At 29.8% G+C, this 23,943-nt stretch overlaps 1 protein-coding gene across 17 annotated transcripts in view; it reads left to right on the top strand.

Annotated features, from left to right (window-relative positions):
* Shot (dystonin-like protein short stop) overlaps window positions 1–23,943 on the top strand; it is a 103,063-nt gene that overhangs the window by 34,186 nt on the left and 44,934 nt on the right. For 12 of the 17 annotated variants that reach the window (XM_074246693.1, XM_074246683.1, XM_074246684.1 and 9 more), the window contains 6 exons: window positions 1,474–1,491; window positions 1,626–1,685; window positions 2,577–2,666; window positions 4,639–4,809; window positions 20,918–21,197; window positions 23,477–23,927. In XM_074246693.1, coding sequence (XP_074102794.1) covers window positions 1,474–1,491; window positions 1,626–1,685; window positions 2,577–2,666; window positions 4,639–4,809; window positions 20,918–21,197; window positions 23,477–23,927 — 1,070 coding nt within the window. Of the gene's footprint in view, window positions 1–1,473; window positions 1,492–1,625; window positions 1,686–2,576; window positions 2,667–4,638; window positions 4,810–13,064; window positions 14,130–14,974; window positions 15,202–20,917; window positions 21,198–23,476; window positions 23,928–23,943 lie in introns of those variants that run through there. The other 5 variants (XM_074246690.1, XM_074246698.1, XM_074246682.1 and 2 more) reach the window with 4 other exon arrangements.

Below are 23,943 nucleotides of genomic sequence, written 5' to 3' on the forward strand. Positions count from 1 at the left end.
ACGATAAGTTTTGTAATGCCCCGACAGGAAGCGAGAAGTAATATATACTAAAAACTAGAAAATTTATATTGATTTCGATAAAAAAAATTTTTGGAAAATTTTATTTAAATCGAAAAGTAACGATGCTTTTATTTTAGAATTAATATTATTATTATTATATAATGATTTGAGAATTTCGGTATATATGTTATCATTTATCATTATCGTTTATTGTTTAATTAATTGAAAAAATTTTTTATGAAATTATTTTTAATTTGACCTCAAATTCTTATTCAAGAGCTAATAGATTTAATATTTTATATTTTGGTACTCAGATACGAAGATTTGATATTTTTATATATTTGAGACAATTTTTACTCATTGGTCGCAAAGATTATTTTGAATAAAATTGGAGAAACACCAAGCCAGAAATCGAACCTAAATCTCTACGATTACACGTCGGGTACTCTACGAATTAAAAAGCTTTAAGAGAGTTGAGAGAAAAGTTAGTAGATTATCGATTTGATAGATTAATTGCTAGATGACTCGACAGGTAATTGTGAAGATCCAGGTTCGATTTCTGGCTTGGTCCTTTATCTTATAAAAATAAAAATATATCTTTCTACCCGAGAATCACAGTCAGATATTAGAACGAGTAGTTGTCGAATAACCACAGAAGACTGAATAAAAAATAATTTTATTATTATTATTATTTTACAAAAATATGATTAAAGAATAAGAAATAATAAAACTTAAGATTAGACAATAAATATCGTAATAAAAAATACGATACTACATTAGTAAGGAAAAAAGTCCCAAGTGACCCATTAAAGGTGACGTGAAGAGTACAGTAACAAGTTGAATGAAGACGCAGTCGCGTTTAATTATACTCGTTTGGTACTCGTAAATTTTTTGTTAAGTCTAAATAAGTTTAAGAACACAAGTTTTATAGTGCGTAAAGAATTGTGGGCAATTGAATTTACGGAATGCAGACACATTAAAATCAAGTACACTAAAATATTTGCTGCTTAAAGCTTATCCAATTCTCGTTAGCAAATTTTTTTTCGGGTTAAATATTATTGTCAACTCTCTAAATGGAAGTAATTGAATTCAAAATAAATGTTTAACAGAGTCATTATGCTCGAAATCGTTTAATTTTAAATTCAAAGTAAATACGAGCTATACGTGGGAAATGTCTTCTTCGGCAGTTGCTCCACACAATTGAATATTTATACCCAATTATTTTCACTTTTATAAAGTCATAATGGGCTTAACTGCTCACTTTAAGAGCACATGGAATGCCGACTAGAAATATCTGTATTTCCGACTGGGACTTTATAAATATTGCATTTATCTAATTACCCGAATTCTTGCCTTACACTGAGAAAGTAAAATTTTTTATTAATTAAATTTTTACTTTCAAATATAATCTTATTTTTTCAACCTAAAAAATATTAATAATTCATTAATTTGTTCTTTTCATGCAACTCATAGCACTGGAAATATGTAAAGGTATAAACAGTCACTAATTATCTTATTTATTAATTTTTTTAATCAATTACATTTTCTTATTAAAAATCACCCAAATAAAACAATGTTAACATATCATACCCTGGTGATGGCTTCATACCTATTCCATTTTTCAGACGTACACGTGTCTCCACGTGTGTGTGGTCGTCAACAACCAGCCCTGCTGTTCTCCTACTGTAAGTTACCACTTTGTTATTATCACAAAGTGTGTTGCATGTTTGCCTATTATAACTTTTCTAGGACTCGTACACTGTCAAATATTCTCATCTACACAGATTAATTCCGGTCTTTTATTAAATTAAATCTCTATAAGTTTGCATATCGTGTCAATTTCAATTTCAATTAAAAATTAGCTTCTAATTGATGTTAATTTAACAAAATATTTACTAACCAAACTGAAAAAAAAAAAAAAAAATTAATAGTAAAATTCTTGAACTATGATTATAATTGTGAAGAAGCTCATTGTCTTGAATCAAGACGAAAAATTTTTAAATCAAGTAAAATTTACTTAAACCAAGAAAAATTTCTTAGTATAAGAATTTTTCTATCCAAATCAAGCAGATAAAATTCTTCAAAATTATTTACTTGATTCAAGACAATTTTTTTTTCTTTGTATAGTAACCAAAATTTTAATTATGAATGTCAATTAAATTTCTCCTTCTCAATACAATTAAAATATCTCCTTATTTTTTTATGTAGCGTATGTATTGATTTAACACATTTTTTTAATCCTTGCACCTTGTCATCCAGAGTTTGCTTGTGTCGATTTTTTGCACGAAACTTAAGATATCTCGCGTTTTCACGTCACGCTTTACGCATCGATCACTGCACTAGCAAAAAAAAAAATTAAGTGTATATAATAAAATAAAAAGGTTTTACTTCTTTTATGTAATGTAGAACTACAATTATTTTAAATCATGTCAGTAAGTTTAGTTACTCAATTAATGATTTTTAAGAAGCTGAAATGCAATTAAACGTTTTTTATTTACAGTTTGATTAAACTTTGAGTATTTTCAGCCAATAAATCTTGTATTTCACAAAAACTAATAAAATATTATATTTTTCAGGCGAGCAGACACGTCGGAGATTTATTCGAAGATTTACGAGATGGACACAACCTCATATCTTTATTGGAAGTACTTTCCGGCGAGCATCTCGTAAGTATTTATCTGTAAATTATCAATTATAGTTACCTCCAAGTTTGTTAATTAAGTTCCCATGCATCGGAGAAGAAAATCCACTCAGTCTCAATTTCATCAAAACTAAATGAAACTCGAGTTGATACGTTTCTTCCCATAAATAAAAAAAAAAATAATACATAAATAAATGTATATCACGAACAAATAGACATAATATCAAGGTATAAAATAGCCTTATAGCCAGGATTATGATGCAATAAGCTTAAGCATTTACTGTGTGCTAGTATATATTTTTTGTAAAATCATCGACAACATGTATCGGCTCTCTTTAACCTGGACTTTAACTAATGATTTTCCGTAAGATCTCTTCTCGGTGCAGCAGGTCGCTGTTATTCGATTCGCGATTGGTATCCTCGATATTGTACGATCCAAGATGTAAGATCTAACACACACGCGTGTGGTGGATCAATTCGCGATTTAAGATTCCAGCTAATCAGGTCGTCTCTGTAACTGCACATAAATACTCTCTTATTACAGACACATTTATCACACACACTATTAATTCATACACTAATGCAGCCATAGATAAGACACTTGCCATAAACACTACTGAATTTATATGTACTACTGAGGATTCCGCGAACCGATCGATCGTACTCTTACTCGTGATTCACCTCGACGCGACGATAATTACTTGTCCATGATTATTTATACTTATTCGTGACCAGTTACGCAATTAAATGGTAATTCATAGTACTACTTACTCAGGATTTGTTTTTAGGGTCGCGCTAATGCGTTCAGTCATCAACCGCCTTATAGTAAATATACTTTATTTATATGCTTTATTTTTATTCGGTAAAAAATTTGAGTTATAATTTTTGAGTCTGAATTCGAAGAGAATTTTAAAAATTAATTAAATTATTGGCTGTGGATTTATTTCAAAATGAATAATATCGAAATTTCGATTTTACTGTTTTATAAAAAATTTTTTTTGAATTCACTGTAGGATGGCATCATTTTTTTTTTTTTTTTTTGGAAAATTAAAAAACTAGCTCAATTTTTATTTTGACATCTTCCTGAATTTTAATACTATCTACAAAAAAAGTTAACTGTTCCAATTATTCTATTTGTAGATATAAAATTCAAATTCTCAATATAAAATCATAATAGTATAGTCTAGAAGATTGAATGACCGTATTTGTTTGAAGAAAAACATACCACCTCAGATCGTTTATTAACTGAAGTATCTCCTCAACAACTTGTATCCTTAAATATAATAACACCTTAAAGAGGCAATAACATAACAACAACAACAACAACAACATCCAATCTGGCTGACGGTTAAAGATCACGGTAAATTGACAGTTCAATTAATCTTACATGTCATTTAATAGCCAACTTACGTGTTTTGTGTGTACACATGAAACGCAAGTATGTTTCTCTCGATCCCCGTGATATGTGTCAAGCAATTTAAATTCCACCTAACTTTAACACGTTCTGAATCTGAGTCAAAGTCATACACATCTGCAATTTAGGGTAATACCTCTACTCCAGTTGATGTTGACATATAAATGTATGTATGAAAGTATAAGTTATCCATACATACATGGATATATAACAGCAATTCACAATATAAGTTGGTGAAATTACGGTCGATATACATTATCCCCAGCACAAGTAACACGATCGGTTCATTTCCTGACGCTATCTAAACACGAATCTTTCTCCGTGGCTAATGATTACTCGATATCCAATTTAATTGGGTTGGACGAATGCGCCAAAGAACTCTTCCTTATACTTATACTTATACTTATACTTAGCTCCAACCTTATGTACATATATTTGTATCAACACATATTTTTAAGGTTTACTTAAAGTTATCTTGTTGTAATCTCAACATATTGAACAAGAGTTAAATTACTTATATAGATTTATTTATGTATAAACGCTTAAAGATATTCATGTCTGACGTTTTTCTTTGATTTTTCAGCCGCGGGAAAGAGGACGAATGCGTTTTCACATGCTGCAAAATGTCCAAATGGCCCTGGATTTTTTGCGGTATAAAAAGATAAAGCTTGTCAACATAAGAGCTGAAGATATCGTCGACGGCAACCCTAAGCTCACTTTGGGTTTAATATGGACCATAATTCTGCACTTCCAGGTAAGTTATTTTTATCATCATTATTATTATTATTACTTACGGCTGTTCATGTACATTTATGACCTTAATTAAAGTATCTAGCTACTTGACAGTAAAACAAACAAAATATCGCATTACATTTCGCCTTTCGATCGAATTACTGCGACCAGTCATATCACTTATTGATTTACTCAACTCAGCTTTTTCTCGGAACACAACTAAGTTGTACAAAGCAGTACAAGTATATACTTGGCCAAATAATACAGCAATCAGAGTTAATTATCCATCACGTGTGTACGTGATTTATCGTACGTATGGTCTATGCCAAATAAATAAAAATTGTCCAGAGACTTGAAGTACAGTAAAATATTTCAGTCAATCAGAGTGTGGCATCAAGCCAAGTGCTTTCAGAGAGCCTGAAATTCGTCGGGAATAAAAATTGCTACACTCAATACAAACTAGACAGAATGAAGAACAAAATTTTTTTTCATACAGTTTATAGTTTGTATTGAATTTTTATTAATAAAAAAAAAAAAAAAAAAAAAAAAAAAAGGAATTTCTATTTACTACAAATTTAATTAAATTACATTTAATTTTTCACCCTAAAACATAAAAAATTTTTAGACTAAATATAAATCCTTCTACAAGGATTTATGTTCATAAATTTTGATCTTTCAAATTAAAAAAAAAAATAATGCTTGTATATAACTCAAAACGCATAAATTAGTCCTTTGAGATGACAAAATTTTCTTATTTATCATTTATATTCTCTCTTGTAAACACACTGAATAATTATCTTTCTTTTTACTTTTATTTCATTTTAATATTTCATCTGGATGTTCTTTATGATCTAGTCTCTTCTTTCCTACAAAAACTTTTCACGGTTTACCGGAATGCAGCATATCACTTCCGTTAGTCGTTAGCCGCGAAAAAGAATCAAATAACCCAGGCGTCAGTTTTAATTTATACTTACTTTTATTTCCTTAATCCACATCCATAATCTTCTCGCGAGTTACAACTTTCGCTTAAAAAAAAAAATATATATATATGTGTCAGACAGATCATTTTATGAACGGAAGAATTAACATAAAAAAGCACGAAACTGACTAACTGAATTACGCGAATAGAGCTGGCCAGTGTTCTGAGATCTCGGATAAATCCGTCTCCTTATTAAATAATGATACATAAGTTCGATTCCAAAGCCGTGATGACTTTTCACCCGTAGAATTAATACACTTATCTCGGTAATTTAATCTCTAAATGCAATTGCTAACGGTTGCTATCTACATATATACAAACACAGACACTACGTTTTCCTGTTTAAATATAAATTATTTAAACAACGTAAACATTTATATTAGATTATATTACTTTCCATTCGTTTTACTTAGCAACTTTTTCACTCCATTAATCTCAATAAACCCTGACGCAATGACAAATATCAATATTGAGGTAGTTTAGTGCTCGCAATCTGAGGTCAAAGAAGTCTGCGCTAGTTATTTTTTTATTTTATTTATAAAGACGAAACTACCTCAACGTTGTTCAACAAATCAACACACTCAATCGATAATCCCTTTGATATTGAGCGACAGAACAGCTACAAAAGAATGACAAATAATTGTGTATCTGGATTTGGTCCAAGATTGTTCTATTCGCGGCGCCTATAGTCCAAGAGAAAGTGATTAAAAAAACTAAATAGGAATTTGAGGAGAGGAAGTTATTAATAGTCGCTACAACACACATTTATTTTACTTAATTATCTGTCCAAGCTATTTAATAAACTTGTCATTCTGTTTTAATTGTTACTTGATTACTTTTAAAGCATTCGCAATGCACTCCTTTTCTAATTCAGCAAAATTTTTTTTGCGCCCCAGAAATGGCGACGCAAGGTAAGTTTGCTAGAAACCTTTTTCGAATTATTAGAATCGCTTCTTTCATATCATTTCGTAAATATCTGTAATTGGACCCAATTATTCGCTTTTTTGAAAAGGATTGTCATTTGTAAAAATATTTTTCGTTATACGGTAGATAATAAAGATTTCCATGTACGTTAGGAATGGTTGTCAAGCTTTCTGTCGTACCATCAAACAGTTGCTTCTTATAGTTACTAACGCCGAGCACAGGCGGCGTCACTTTAAACTCTCTAGATCGTTATTTATTCTTCGGCAATGAGAATTATCGAATCGCGTAGGCTGAAAATTCCGTAATCCATATAAAGAAGATAAATAAGCTCATGATTTATTTTTCAGTGGATTACTACATAGTGAAATAAATAAATAAATAAATATCAGTAGTATTGTATCATTACTATAAATTACATAGCGGCTCGTTTGTCTTTCACAAACAAACATATGTCACCCACACGCCCTTGATCTACAATTAGCTTTTTATTCAGTGTTTTACGTTTCATTGTCATCAATGCTGTACATCCTCCCCCGTAAATAGAATTTAATTGTAATTCCTGTCCACGTATCGTAACTTTCATTTAAATTTAACAAGTCAGTTTATTTATCCTGCAAATAAACAGGTACTCAACCTTCCCGATGAGACGCCTGTAATTTCAATGAGCACGTGCTCTTTTATTTACCGATTTATTATTGAATAATACTCTGAATCGAATATACAAATTTATAAATAATTTTTAAAAATGTGGGAGCGGATGAATACTGATGTGAATCAAACAAACTTGTTTTTTCCATTCGCTTTGTCGGTCAAGGTAAAGAACCACATACACTTGTATGTATATGTGTATATCGTATTTTTATATTATATGTGTCTGATCCGATGATGCACTTCTTCATGAGAGTAATCATACGACACGCGTACGAGATCTAATGAATAATATATTACGCAATCAATTTTATCCAGCCTTATTCGTCAAAATAACACGTCGCGGAACGTTTCGTAAGGGTGAAATTAACCTGCAGTACGTGAGATGCCTTCTTTGATCTTTATGTTAAGTTTCCAAATTTCTCCGCGTATAAACATACTTATACTTGTTTTGAATTGTAAATAGTTGTGAAAAAAAATTTCTTTTTGCAAAATAATAGACTGAAAAAAATAATAATTAACTTGAATCAAGAGAAGAATTGTTAAATCAAGAAAATAATTTTGAAGAGCTTCATCGTCTTGATTTTTAAATTGATAATTTTTTTTTTGGTTCAATAATTTTTTTATGAATTAAGTAAATTTTTTTTTTTTTTTCATTAAAAGTACCCATTGATTTTTTTCTTTGTAGATTTTTTTTTTTTTTTTTTTTTTTTTCAAAAAAGAAGATTTTTTTCATAGTCAGATAATAAAAATCTGCAAAATTGAACTTTGCTACCCGAATAAATACTCATTAGATAAAAATCAAAGATTGAAATCTTATAAAATGAAAATAGCAGCTGTAATTGAATGATTGATGAATAATGACTGGATAATTCATAATTAATCTGTATATCATGATTCCAAACATCACATAGTTATCGAGTTTTACCATATAAGGTACTACCATGGGAAAAAAATAAAGTGGGTATGCTGTATAATTTATCGTGGGCGTCCGCGTTCCTGCATAATCTTGATTATGATAATTATCGACCGTGATTAACGCCCATCTATATTTATGGATTGATACACAAAATAATGTGTTTATATGTTTCGCTTTTATTTTATAATATACCTACATTAGCGTAATCAAGAAGTCAAGAAGAAATTATTATTCTGGTGGTACCGTTTGAATCTACATTCAGCCCCTTGGCAACAAATATTAATCGAGCGTGCTGTGCATACACGCAAGGTCATTACTCTCGATTGATACTTCTCTGGTGGATGTAGAGGGGGAGAAATTAATTAAATAAAAAAGTCGCGTGCGTGATGTGTGATGGAGAAAAAATAACCGAGAAAAAAAAAACTAAGTATAGTATAGAATATCGGGTCGGGTTTCGCGTAATCCGCGTATGGCTTATTACATAGTATACTGATGTACTTTAACTTCATTAAACACTTATTGATACTCTACCGGGTATGGACGGGCCGATCGATCAATTTATCTTACCGGCTAATATCCTCTTTAATAAATTCCCGTCTGTCGTCTGTCTTGATCTGATTGGCAAAATAATAATCAAAAAATAACAACAACAATAATAAAATAGCGTAGTGTGATTTATTTAAGAGTTGGCATTTTTTATTTCTGTAGTTGGTGATAGTTTTGTCAACCAACTTCCAGAGTAGACACATAGAGAAATCACAAGAGTTGTCTCTTGTGATTTCGATGCTCTAGAACATATCTTATCCAGTCAATCGAGCCACGCAACTCAACTCTCTTGTCTTGCATGTAACATTGTATTGGTGTTTGTTCGAGTTATGCAGTATATGTAGTACTGTATGTACGTAGTGTCTGTACTGGGCTCTGGATTGGTGAGAAGAAGCCCCCGGGAACCTCGTTATCTTGACAGACATAAATAAATATACTGGCTGCTATTCACAACGGTACCAGCAATCACCACTTGCAATATCCCGGTTTTTATTTATTTTAAAGATATTTTTTTTTGCTACCGTTATTGAACATCAAATTTTTAGTTCGATAAGATTTTAAAATGCTGTCGAAATATGATTTTTTTTTATCTCAAGTTGGGAATTCCAGGATTAATTTTTTTTTTTTTTTGAGTCGCACCTTTGTAGACAATTTTTTAAGTATGTCTTCTATATAAATACTTGAATTGATATATATATTTTTTTTTCTTTTGTAAGTTAAATTTAAAAAATTTTTTATAGATATTTTAAACAAAAATTTGAGTTGTGTAATTTTACAAAAATTTCTCTAATATTTTAAAATTTGATTAAAATCACACTTAAAATCTAAAAAAAATTTCAATGATTTTTAAAAATTTGTTGCATGTCAAAAATTTTCTTATATATTATTACCTGAAATAATTTTCAAAATTAAACTCCTACAAAATTCACCAGTTTCAATGCCCCCTTAAAAATGTCTACGCAACTTCAAAAGACAACTCAAATTACGCATCGCAATATAGTTTTTCCATGAAAATAAACATATTTTTTGCAACTAAAAAAATTTGGCCAACTGTATAATTGACGTCAGTAAAACGGTTGCCGGAAGCGAACGTAAAGCGGACCCGGGTGCGATGACTCCGTATCCGTCTTGGGATCTTAAGACTCTTAAGTCTTGAGTCTGGTCTGTAACTGCTCGTATTATTCTGCATACGCATTGCACATTATACATACACTTATTTTTATTTTTATTCTATTTCGTTCTTTCTCATTCTCCTTATCTGTACATTACATTATATTCCTCTACCCGGCGAATTACACGTTACGTCCTCGTATATCCACTGCCGTCGACAACTTCTAACCGCTAAGTAATTAGCAGCTACAAGACTTAATTAAAAACCGCAAAATGAAAACTTAACCGACGATACTTAGTGCCAATGAAGTAAATAAAATAAATTGAAAACTAAAGTGGAGGTGTGAAATTTTTATATTAATATTAAAAATAGTACAATACTTCTTTTTATGCGACTTTTTTACGAGTAAAAAAAATTTATTTAAAAAATATATTAAAAATCAATAAATAATGTATTTTCAAAAACTAATTTTTAGTCAATTTTAAAACATATTTTAATTAAAATTAAATTATGTTAGGAATATATTTTAACAATATATAAGAAACGTGTGGATAAAAAAATTTATTTTCCACTATATAATATTTTCAATATGATTTGAAGCTAAATTTCTTATAAAGTTTAAAATAAATTTTTTTTAAATATTTTCAGACATGTTTTTTTTTTTTTTTTTAAATGTAAACTCATAGCATATTTTTAATATATTTTAAATAAATATATTTATGATATGTAAAATATTTAGAAAACTTGGCAAAAAATTAGTTATTGAAAATGTATTTTTTTGTAGATATTTCATATACTATTTCTTTATTCATGGGGGGATCGTTCAGAAGTTGAGTAGATGAATGAAAAAAATTATCCATTATCTGGTACCTGGTATCCACAAATATAATATTAGCTGTATAAAGAACCAGGCTATTACGCAACCGCCGATTTAACAAAAGAAAAACTCACCATTGCAGAATAAGAAAAAAAATAAATGTAAAAGGCCACAACCATATCAAGCGTCACGAGAAACATAATACATAATAATATATAACAACAAACGATTTGTCCGGAATAGAATGAAAAAATTTTTCGATACCTTTGCTGGTTTTTTTTTGTTATCTTTTTTATCACTTCGTCACCACAATCCAAAGTAATTCTCTCGATAACTCATGACAGAATTTAGTCATGTCTTCCGTGTTTTACTTGGATAAATATAGACACAAATAAATTAAAAGATAAATTACGATTGAGCTATCTTAATGGCATAGTACTACTAATTGTTGTTAAATTAAAATATCTTTTGTCAAATAAATCACGCCTAGTACGTAAAATAGCTGTCTGGCTTTTGATTATTATAAATATGAGAAAAAAATTCTGTTCAGTTTTTTTTTTTAATACACTAAATGGGTGAAAGTATTTTAAATTGTTTTTTTAAAGAATCAATTAAATGAAAAATTTTAAGTATTTTTATTTAAATTTTGTCATAATCAGTTAATCATTTAAACAAAGCACAAGATTAATGGATGTATGCTAATTTTAGCAGGATTTATATCACTGATAATTTTTTCAGAAACAATTTAATAAAAAAAAATAAATACATGCTCGCATTTTTACGCATTAATTTCAAATAAAAAGATTCAAAATTTGTGAAATTTTTGTTTGCGTTCAAACTGATTAAAATAATATTTTATAATTGATAAACGATTAAAAAATTTCTAAGAAACTTCCGACAATTTTTAAAAATATATTTTTGTTAAAATGAATTTAAATAAAATTAAATATTTGTCAACTACTGTCCAAAAAAATCTAAATTAATCAACATTAAATAGATTTACATCCGGTATAATTTATATTAAGATGCACTTATTTGAATAAAAACTCAATATTTAAATAAGTTCTAAGTAAATTTAAAATTTCAAGCATATTTAATTTGATTTCACAAATTTTCTAAATAAAAAAAACAAACTTATAGAAACTCCCCAGACAACATCTAACATTGCCTCGACCCAAATATTTGGACAACTAGTATTACATAAAAATCTGCAATTAAATAACTAAACACCGAAGATCAGATTTGGCATACATAATTAATCCGAAATCTCAAGACACAAAACATGAGTACCATTAAAGCCTCGCTAATCAATTAACCACCACCATAAATAGTATAAATCAAACAGCTTGTAAAAATAAAAACAAAAAACTATATATATTATATATAAATTACTCAATTGTTGTCAAACGGGTATGATTAAGTATTATACTGTCTCAATAAAAACACTTGTGTCAATTTTCGGGTCCCGACTTTCTTAATATGGTGTCGCTGTTCATCGAAAAACATAATAAAAATACAATTATACATTTATACATTCAATATTTTCGCCCACGATTGTGCGTGGGCTCACCTTTTCACTTTACATCAAAAACGCACTATCAATACAATACCTTACATCTCCCATTACATCTCTTCTCGTCTTTTCTCTTCTCTAGAACCTAAATATAAACCATGAAACATTAAATAAATTCCCTTGCTACATAACATCCCAATAAAATCACATAAAATTCCTCATAAGGAAAAGAGGAAGGACGAAATCGCCCACGCAGCCGACATCGAATCGGCGCATGCGTTAGAAAATCATGGAAAAAATACAAAATAGATAGATATTAATTGTAAGAGAAAGAGAAAGAGTATAAGTACAAAAAAAAAAAAAAAACTATTTATTAATAAACCACATGAAGTGTTTTACTGGATAGACATAAGATAGACGTAGCTTAATAACCTTTAACTTAAAACTTACATTACGCTATAATGTATGACTCGATATCACACATATATATATATATATATATATATATATATATATATATATATATATATATATATATCAAGTATAGTTTTGCTGTTCGAGAGAGGATCGGCAGTCACATTTGCAGCAAAAGAGTAAGAGTGAGAGAGACAGTGAGTGTCTCTCACCTGTAAGCATTTAGTTGCCCTACTCTTCAAGTCTGAACATCGCGGTGTGGTTCTTTTTACCCAATACAACTCTACAAAACAGACTCTACTGAGGTAGAGTGCAGGACAGGTGAGGTGAGGTACCATCACTGTGTTTAAAGCAGTTGGGAATCGGTTGGTAGGCTGCGCGGGTGGGGAACCCGCGAGCGACAGTCGGTGGATGCCGTGCTAAGCGGCAGCGCGTGCTTAACTTGGTGTCTCTATCACTACCGATAATTTACAATAATATCGAGTAAAATGTCCTAATAAAATATTTATTGTATATCGATTTTTACGTAACTGAATATTTTAATCAACTAAAGCTGTCTTTATACATAAATTTTATTTTGAACGATGATCGGTAGGAGCGATGGGAACCGTGTGGGCAGGTAGAACGCGTGGTGGTGATCATTGTGATATTACACGACACATGATACATCGCGGTGCGGATATGGTGGTGGTAATGAAAATGATCGGCAACCCTGAATTTTATATTAATATTAAGAAATATTGGAGTTAATAAATCGACGCTTGGTGCTCACTAAACATAGTTTTCAATTTCGCGTCGCGGTGTCAACACCTCTGGACGGAATTTATTGCTCTTTGCTTTTTGTTTTTTTTTTTTTTTTTTAATTTATTTATTTATTTATTTATTTATTCGTGCTTATTCTCGTTGTAACAGTATTCACGTGGAATCGGTAGTGCTCGGCAGGAGGATACTCTTATAATGAGCCTCCGTGCTCGGAGTAGTGAAAGGAAAACAAAAATACGTAACTGTTTTTTTATTAATCGATAAAAACAGATTTAAATGATGATAAAAAATTAAAACTTTGGAAAAAAATAAGTTCAGGTGCGCGCTTATTTTATTTTTTTAATTTTATGATAAAAAGTGGATTTTTTCGGACTCTGTTTGCTGAGTGGTTATAAACAGTGGAATGTGTTATCTCGCGGCGTAACGAGATCTGTAATTATCTTGGGAAAAATAGTGTCGTCACTTATCGCTGTGTTGTATTGGTTTAGGATTTGATGTTAGATATTTCATTATAGAGGATTAGAATTTTCTTTACTGGTGGTATTATTATTGAAGTGAACCATGTATCGGTTCAGTAAGAGTGGACGGCTTTTCGTCCAGGGGACCAGGGAACAAGACGATCGGGATAATGTCGCTGGTTCTAGTCCTACAGGAGGATCAGAGTTGCAGGCGGTTCATACTAAACGTCATATGTCCACGGAAATTTTAGGTATCTTCAGGTTTTTGAGAGAGGTTTAGATGTCTGGAGAATTTTTTATGTTATGGAAAGTTACGGTGCATAGGTAGTTGACACAGTTTTTTGATTTTCTGAGTAATTCTGTAAAAATTTTTTAAAGATATTTAATTTTTCGAATAAATACAACGTATACAATTAAAAAAAAAAAAAAAAAAAAAAAAAAAAAAAAAGATTTTCAATTAATGAACGTGATATATTTTTAAATTTAACTTTCGGAAATTTTTTAAAAACAAATTTTTGAAGAAATACATTTTTTGAAAAGAATTAAAAGTACGCAGTTTATAATACAATTTTTTTAGAGTAAAATTAATAAAATTTTCTATACTAAATTAAGTAGAAAATTTTTCAAAAAAAATTACAAATACGAATTTAAAAATTTGACATATAAATAGTAGACACATGCCTTTTTGATGACAAAATAGGTAACAGCTGATCGAAACATAAGCCGACCTTGATCTTGCCCCCGCGTTCTGGCCTTTAAATGGTCAGGTCTGTATCGTAAACGATCGGAGTAAGCAAATACTTAATAAAGTAAAAAAAAAAAACAGGAATCATTTTTATTTTTATCATCATTCTCATTGCTAATTTCAGCATAATTATTCATTCCCTCAAGGACAGTAACGTTTTATAGCCCCTTAAATCGATCTCAAGTACATACGCGGTTATCAATTCAATATCGAACAGCATTTTACCGGCACAAGAAGTGACATTTATACAAAATCGGAGTACAAATAACTCGGAAATAAAAAATTCTCCAGACATGTCTCTCTTGCACTTTAATTGATTGACACGAGAAACTAAATATGATGCGATGATAGGCTCCTCGATTGAATCAACCAAGACTTCAAAACGCGGCGAGAATGGAGCACGTAGAATCGTGACGCGAATAATCAGGAAAACAACGACTCTCACTCGAGGTGAAGAGAAAAGCACAACCGAGAATTTGACGAATCGAGCTCAGGTCGAATCTCTTCAGTCAGCCCAGTATCAGAAGGTTACGAGTCATCAGGGTTCTCCGGTTACTAAGTCTGCCAAAACAGTCCGGGTAAGTTCGGCAGATTTAAAAAAAAAAAAATAAAAATTGTTCAAATTAAGTCACCATTTGAATTTCTTGACTTTTTTTAAAGTCAAAAATTAAAGACAATTAAGAAAATAAACCATTAAATTTTAAATGGGTTTTTTTTTTTGACAAAAAAATTATTTTCAGTAAAAGATGAAAATTTTTTAAAAAAAGAACATTTTTCCTTCGATCAAATTATCAAAACATTATAATTGAACATTAAGATAGTTAAATTAAATTTTTCTGTACTCTAAAAATAAAAATTAATTTCGAATCAAGACAAGTTTCTCTTCTGAATCAAGTTAATTTTTTTCAGTACATGAAAATTTAAATTTTGCCATAAAAAACCCGAACTTTTTCAGTTAAATTTATTTAACAAGAAAATGATTAATAAATAATCGATTAAATTGCATCATAAATAAATTAGGTAGCATACTGGCTTTAAACATTGATAAGAATATGTAGTCCAAAGAAATGTATACAGCACGGGTGATTATATTGATAAACCGATAACACGTACAATGTATAATAATATATTAATAATAAGTTAAAGTGGTAAACTCCTTTCTACTTGTATTGCTCATAGCTGTCATGCAGACAAACTTGTCTGTTCAGTAATGTGATATAGAGACAGTGAGACAAATCCGGTCAGGGCCAGTTGCATACTTTAACCCTTTTCACTTGTATTAACTCTGCACAACGAAAGCTCATTCAGTCGATCGATTAATTTCTTCGTATGATCGCGACACACTGCATCCATATCCATATCCGCGGTTCTTCTCTTATTATCGGTTATTTTTATTTAAAACTACAGAACATGTATACTCATAATTAATCCGCAAAAACTCAATCATCTCTCCTTTGAATTCCACATCCTTAAGCATCGTCATTTCGTACCGGTTTTATGTATATTTATTTACTTATTTAATTTATATTAACTTTCTAATCCAGGAAACTACATACATCGAAATTGAAAGTTGACAACTTCTAGTTAGGTTATTTGGAAAAATTCATTGAATTACGGAGTTTAATTTGAAGCCTTGTACGATACTTAGAATAGAATAGAAGCCTCAGAAATTTTGATATGATTTATAAATGAAATTAAATATTTTTTTGTAACTTCTTTTTAAATATTAAGTTTAAAAAAAAAAATGATTGAATAAAAAACCAAATTAAAAAGTATTATTTCCTAAATTTTAATTTGAATTTCTATTAAAGACTTTCATTTTTTTTAAATATAATTTATTTAGAAATTTTTTCTGCATTCACTATAATTCTATGGATGGTGTATATTTAGCCTATAAACTCAGTTATTTTTTATCCTGATGATTCTAGTCAAGACACTATAAGATAGTTATTAAATTATCATATTATCATTGGTCATTGATATGTGTAAAAATTTTTTACAATTCAAATTAGTCAGGCATCGTAGTCGATAAAAATAACGTTGATATTCCATTTCATAGACAGATTCTTACATACAAGTTAAGCTAATAAAAACGTCTGAATAACAATAAAAAATAAGACAGGGTAAATAAAATAAACATTTCAGTTGTTTTGGCATTTAAATAACCGCAACCTTGTTTTTAATTAATAATAATCTTAAATTATTCCACAAATACCGGGGATTATTATTATTATTATTCACCTGTTACACTTGAAAACATACGAAAAAGTCGATAGTCATGAATATGGATCAAATATGTGGGTTTTACGGACTGGCAGCGTAACTCTGACATTCGAGTGACACCTACGATAACCGATCGCTTTTGCATCAATGTCACCTATATAATAATAATACTTTTAATAAATCTATAAACATCGCAAGTCACGTAAATAACCGATCGATCGATCTCGTCCCCGCCCACGTGTTGCCTTATAAATACCGAATATCTTTATTAAAAATGATAATTATAATGAGCCGCGAACGTCAAAGTAGAAAAAATGCAATAAATAATGCGAGTGATTATAAAAAATTTTATGGCCAAATTGTCGAGGTAAATTGAGCAAATTAAGCCATAGAACGAGGTCCACTGGTTTTTTATTATTAAATTTCTTATTTCGCGAGGAGAGGTTGAGGCGCGTTACTTCAAGTGAAATCACCGGATTGACATAAATCTTATTTTGTACATTACATTATTAAGTATCTCTAGATGTCCAGACTATCTCGTCTTTTGACGGACAGCGGACACGAAAATATTCAGTATAAATGTATGGTAGTCATATATAACTGACTATATAGATATATATTTTTATATTTATGTATTTATAGGTGTAATTTAACCGTTGGTGTGATCAAGCAATTTATTGGGACTCACCCACTTGTTTTCTTTTATACATTTATTTGTCTTTCTCTCTCCCGATTTGTGTTGCTTAATTCATTCTGACGTAATGGCGTACTCTTATGGTGATGTCAGGTCGGTATCGAGCCCCATAAGGAGACAAACCAAGGACTACAATGTTACGGCTTGCCATAAAACTTGTATGGTGAAATCTTTTTCTTATTAATTCTCCTCTTTCTTTCAACTCCGTCAGCTTCATTATTTTTATTCATTCCTTTTCTTATTTTTTTATTTTTTAATCATTTATCTACAATAACTTTTTCGCCCACTTTCTTACTTGGACATCGAAGAACATGTTAAACCAATCACGATTGCGATACTCAGCCCAAGCGATTGTAACCTTTAAATATTTTTTAGAATTAAGAATTTTTTTTATTGAAATATTTTAATTGTTTCGGGGAAACTTTTATTGGAATATTTCGTTGAATTACAGTGGAAGATTTTTATTGTGGAATATTATAATTTTTTTATGAATGATCATATATTCTATGAGTTACGCTGCAATAAAATTTATTTAAAAAAATATTTCTCTAAATTTGAAACAAGTTTGAAAATTTTTTTTCTCACGAAAAAAGAATAGTTCTAATAAACAATAATTACATTAATAATTAAATCCGTAATTAAATTTCTAAAAAAATTTACAAATACATAATTCATAGTATAAATTATTTAATTGAAAATTAAAGAAAATTACGCCACTAATGGATGTTATTATTTAAATTACTCAAAATTAAATCCAATTATTGAATTTTAACTTTCTTTAGTTAGATACCTAAATTAATATTTATAAAATTTCCGGTCGTAGCCTTTAGTAGTTCAAAACATCAATGAATACATTGTTCAAAAATAAAAAACGCGTTTTTAGTTTTTCATAATTATGATTTTGTAATTTTGTGTACCTTGATGTATTTCAGTAGCTTTTAAATTATTAATTTCCACGGATTTTCATGAATATCTAGTTTAATTTCTCAATTATCTCATAATTATAAATTTCATCCAAGGTTTTGATTTTTATCAGAATTTTTCAGTCATTACATTTGAACATTCATTTATTCTATTTATGTAAATTTTGTCGGTAATTTTATCTCTAAAATGATCGAGAATGTTAAAAATCAATGTACTGATTAATAATACTGAAAAACATGATAAATTTATTCATACTTTTATTTCTTAATTACTATTTTATAAGCATACTTATTATTATAAAAATATGTGGAACATGAAAAGGAAATTAAACAGACGTTGGATTTTTTAAATCTTCAACATTTTGTTGATAATTATCAACTTCTTCCAGCAATCAGTACAATAAATAATTCTATAACAATTCAAGATCAAAATTTTCATGGATAATTTTTCATTTATTCAATCATCAAATTATGCCAGCAGTTTTAAAAATAAAAAAATTCTTACTTTAATTTTATTATTATTAATTAATTGTAATATTAATGAAATTAAAATTTAAATTATTTTAGAAAAAAATGAAATTAATTTTCTAGAAAATATGCAAAACGTTAAAACTTTTCTTTATTAATTCAATAATATCCATTACTCTAGTTACTTACTGAATTGAAAATAGTTAAATCATAAATTCGGCTTTCTCCCATAGAGATTTGATCCAGCAAACCATAACTAATTAGTTATCCATCATAAAGTAAAGAGCGTTGCGTGTCAAGACGATCAAGGTCGAAAAAAAATTCCCCGGCGAATCTAAGGACTTCCTTTTGTGTGTCAGCTGATAAAAATAATTAAAATAATCTTTAACACGTCAAAGCGTTTAATTAATGAACCAAGCGAGCAGAGTAATTTTTGTCTTTCAATAGCTACCTGTCTATTGCTGCTGTACAATACAGCAAAACCTCTGCCGGAAATGGACTAGCATTTATTTCTTTTTATTCAACTTTTATATTATCTCTCTGAATAGAAATAGTAAAGACAATGTAATGCTGAAGGCCAGGATGGAGCAGACTCACTTGATCAATCGTTATACCGTTCGACCGTTAGTTTAGAACGCTCAACGCTCAGGAAAATCTTAAACTGTTTCCTGACAATAAGTCACCCGTCAGTCAATTCCAATAAAATCAAAGTGACGTGACATCTATTTCTATTTACAATTTATATTGAAAGACAAAAGTTACTTAGCATTTATTAGTATCAACTTCGAAATATAATTTATTGGCATTAAGTCCTTTTCGTTTTTATTCATGTCCTTTAAAGACTCAATCGTGATAGGTCGAATTCACTATCGCTCAATTTATGCACTTCCTGGTGTAAAGCAATCATGATTTTACCGATTGCAGTTTGAGTTAATGTCATGTAACTGTTTTTGATTTTTTATTCATTTGATATTCATATTAATTGGGATTTTTGTTTTGCATGAAGCTTCTTTTTATTGATAAACGTATATGATCGAAAGGCGATATGTAATGTTTATTATTTTTATAACAGCATCCTATCGATAAATTATCAGTTATTAGTTTCTTTGAAGTGATTATATTCAATTATAAGAAATTTATTTCTTGAGTCTAACCAGCGATTCATGTTAAATGTTAAGCAATTTAGATTTCTTTAATGTTACATACTTTAATGGTTTTCTATTTCAGTTTAATTACTTGATAACTGTTTTGACGTCGATTATCGGACATGTCAGTGTTATTATTAGTACTAATTTCGTTGCTTACATTCCTTGTTAATTTTTTTAACATTCGATTATTAAGAAAAAAAAAAAAAGTACAATTTTTAAACAAGGACTTCTTTTCAATTTTTAATTAAAAAATTATTCTCAAAACTTTTAGTTTCTCAAAAAGTATCCAGTTATTTTAATTAAACGGAAATGACTCTTTTAATATTTTATGAGCTTATTTTTTAAGCTTTTTATATGAGATTTATCGAAATTTTATTCTGGTACATCAAAGAAATTTATTGAAATAAAAATTTTATTTTTGGTGTAAAAAACATTCAAGACTGAAATATTTCTCAATAAATTCATTAACATTTCATTGAAAGTTTAATTTATTCATTACGACTAAATGAAATTTTTTATTTTTAAAATAATTTTATAAAAACTTGACAAAATTAAATTTAATACAAATATATGTTCATTAAATTGTCACAAGTGTGTTAAGTGTCATTTAAATAGCAGAAATAATTGCCTTACTTTTGACTTTTAAGTATAAAATATTTTTAGTGTTATTTTTGTCATAAATTTATCAAAAACGCAAGTTTAAAAATTAATTCACATCATAAAAATAATAAAAACATCTTAAATAGAATTTTTTTTTTATAATTGTTTTAATGAATAATAAATTAATCTCTCATATGCTTTTAATGTAAAACTAATGAATGTATTTTTCTTTTTTCAGATATCAGACATTGTTGTTGGCCAGGAACCAAACGTGACAGCGCGCGAAGCCCTACTAAGATGGGCCCGGCGATCAACAGCGCGTTACCCAGGTGTCAGAGTAACAGACTTTACAAGTTCCTGGAGAGACGGAATGGCATTCAGTGCACTTCTTCATCGAAACCGCCCTGACCTAATCGACTGGAGAAGCGCGCGAACATGCCAAACAAGAGAACGGCTTCACCAAGTTTTTTACATCGCCGAGCGCGAGTACGGCGTTACCAGACTTCTCGATCCCGAAGGTACTTATCCATAATAATAAAACCCTTTTTTCGTAGTTCAAGAAAATTTTTAAATTTAAATAGTATTCAAAAACTTGAATTAAAAAAATAAGTTTTTCATTGAAAAAAAAATTTATTTATAAATTAAGCCGATAGACATTTTTATTCAAAGGTACAGAATTTGTTAATTTAAGAAATTACTTTCTAAGCTCAAGAAGTAAATACTTAACTCTACATCAATTTTCGAGACTTGAGAATATTAATTTTTTTACAAACTAAAAATTGTTTAGTTTTGGAATAATTAAAATACACTGTTTTGTGTAGAGAGATTAAATTTTTTAGTCCAAAACATTTTATATTTAAATGAAAAAACACAAAAATATTGATTGAAAAATAATTTAATTTTGCTCAATTAATTTTGAACTTCTGAGTTAATACCAAAAAAATAATTTTCTCGAATTAAGACATTTGCCTCAAAATATTCTGCAAAATATTAATATTAATGTTTTTTTTTGTCTGCGTATAAAGTAAGGATTCTTTCTTTATCCTTATCATCATTTATCATATCTAATCTATTTAAACAAACAAATGAGCTTTTAACTCTTTAACCCTGACATTATCCACTTGCCAGCAAACTCTAGTCCTTTCACCGTAGCTGAACATTATATAAAATTAAATATAGAATATACTTATAATATACATCCCATTTGATTCATTCTTCCGCATTGCTGAGATGAGATACGAGGAGAGCCACCACATTCTATTCTACGCTGAATCGGATATAAGTTAGAAGTTATAAGCCTGCACTGGCACTACAACTACGTTAGAAGATGAAATGTGTGATGTTGCCCGCTAAGTACTCGAACCGCGGATCCGCTGTTCGGTTCTGTCCCAGATGTACGATCCGCGAGTAGAGATCAATAGGTCAGAGGATAGAATTTAGCAGAAGACTAATAGTAATACAAGGACTAGACAGTGGAGGATCTTTTTCTTTCTTTACTCTCAGACATTAACATTAACATAAATCTAAATATTTAAAAACGGCGATAGAGTATGCTCTATGCTCTATGAATATGAAGTTAGCTGGGGTTTTATTTCACTTATTTCATTGACATGCATTTCGAAGAGCACAACCCGTACCATAGCCGACCACCCATTGTGGAAATAAACAAACGGTATAAACTTTCCATCCTCTTATACTTAATATCATTCGCGGCTACAGCAACATAACACTCAATACACTTGACTTGTATTCTTGTATACCAACTCTATAGTCTGCGGTTTATCGCGATCGGCGTCGTTCAAAAAATTCACGGGTAATGGGCGGCGCCAAGTACAACTTGTCTCGATATCATGTACCAGATCACTTTTTTAAATTCATCGTGCCAAATAAATATAAATATAAATAATATATTAAATCCAGGGCGATATTATGCACCCAGTTTACTTCTGTTCTTCTGGAGCTAAAAAACAATCAAGTTCTTTTATTTGATTTTTAATACTTTTTTAGGTCATGAATCAGAACATGAGTCACGTCCAAAGAAGACAATTGAAATTCATTTTTTTTTCTTAAATAAATTAAGCGCTTTTTGGTAAACTCTCTCATTGTTGTTACATTACGGTGAGCAGCGATGCATCGAAAAATACTGAAATTTAAAGTCTGCGGGGCTTAGTTGATATTAAAATATCCGCGATTTCGGCTCATATAGTCAGTATGTATATTTATATAGATATTATGTGGCACACATTCTTTTTGGTCACGGTACCCGGCACCACTTCCGCTCTTACTCACACACCGTGACACACCGGCTCTTCGTATAATTGCGCTTACGATTCTCAGTTGATGTGTAGCTTGTGTATTGTATATTTTTGTGTTAGTATTGTATCCATTGTTAGCAAGTGATAGTGTTGAGAAATCCAAAGTCTTCTTCGAGGAGTTTTTATTTTCATTTTCAATGTTTTCTTTATCATTATTGTTGTTATTTCTAAACAATACATGGGAAGTTTCACGGTAATCTTATCGAATGATATAAAAATTTTTAGAATTGATTTAATTATTTTTAATTTTATGGGAGTCAAAAATTTCGTAAAAAAATTTTTTTTTCCTTAAAATTTTTTAAAATATATTTTAATGCTATTTGGGAGAAATTAAAATTTTTTATTATTTATTCTGAACATAATTACGAAAAAAAAAAAAAAAATTCATTTTTGAGTTAAATTCGTTGGAAAAAAAATAAAAAAAAAAAAAAAAATACAAAATTATATTTTTATTATACTAAATGAATTTTTGAAATTTTCAGATGTCGATACCCCCGAACCGGACGAGAAATCTTTGATAACGTACATCTCATCGCTCTACGATGTCTTCCCCGAGCCGCCGCCAATCCACCCTCTGTACGACGCGGAAGCCCAGCGCCGCTCTGCAGAGTACCGCGAGCTCGCGACTTCTCTGCACATGTGGATGCGCGAAAAAATCGTGATAATGCAAGAACGTGCATTTCCTCCGACTCTTATCGAGATGAAGAAACTGGCCGCCGACAACGCAAAGTTCAAAAACGAAGAAGTACCTTCCCGGTACCGCGACAAACAACGACTCACTCACATATTCCGCGAACTCGAAAAATACTTCGAAGCTGTGGGTGAGATTGACATGGAGCCCGAGTTGCACATCGACGTGGTTGATAAAAATTGGAACCGGCTGATGATGCTGCATCAGGAAAGAGAACAAGCTGTAATTGATGAAATCAAACGGTAAATTTTTATTATA

The sequence above is a fragment of the Cotesia typhae genome, unplaced genomic scaffold (genome assembly GCF_013202065.1).
Source record: "Cotesia typhae breed Kobodo isofemale line unplaced genomic scaffold, CoteBio_Ctyphae contig_48, whole genome shotgun sequence".
NCBI classification, from domain to species: domain Eukaryota; kingdom Metazoa; phylum Arthropoda; class Insecta; order Hymenoptera; family Braconidae; genus Cotesia; species Cotesia typhae.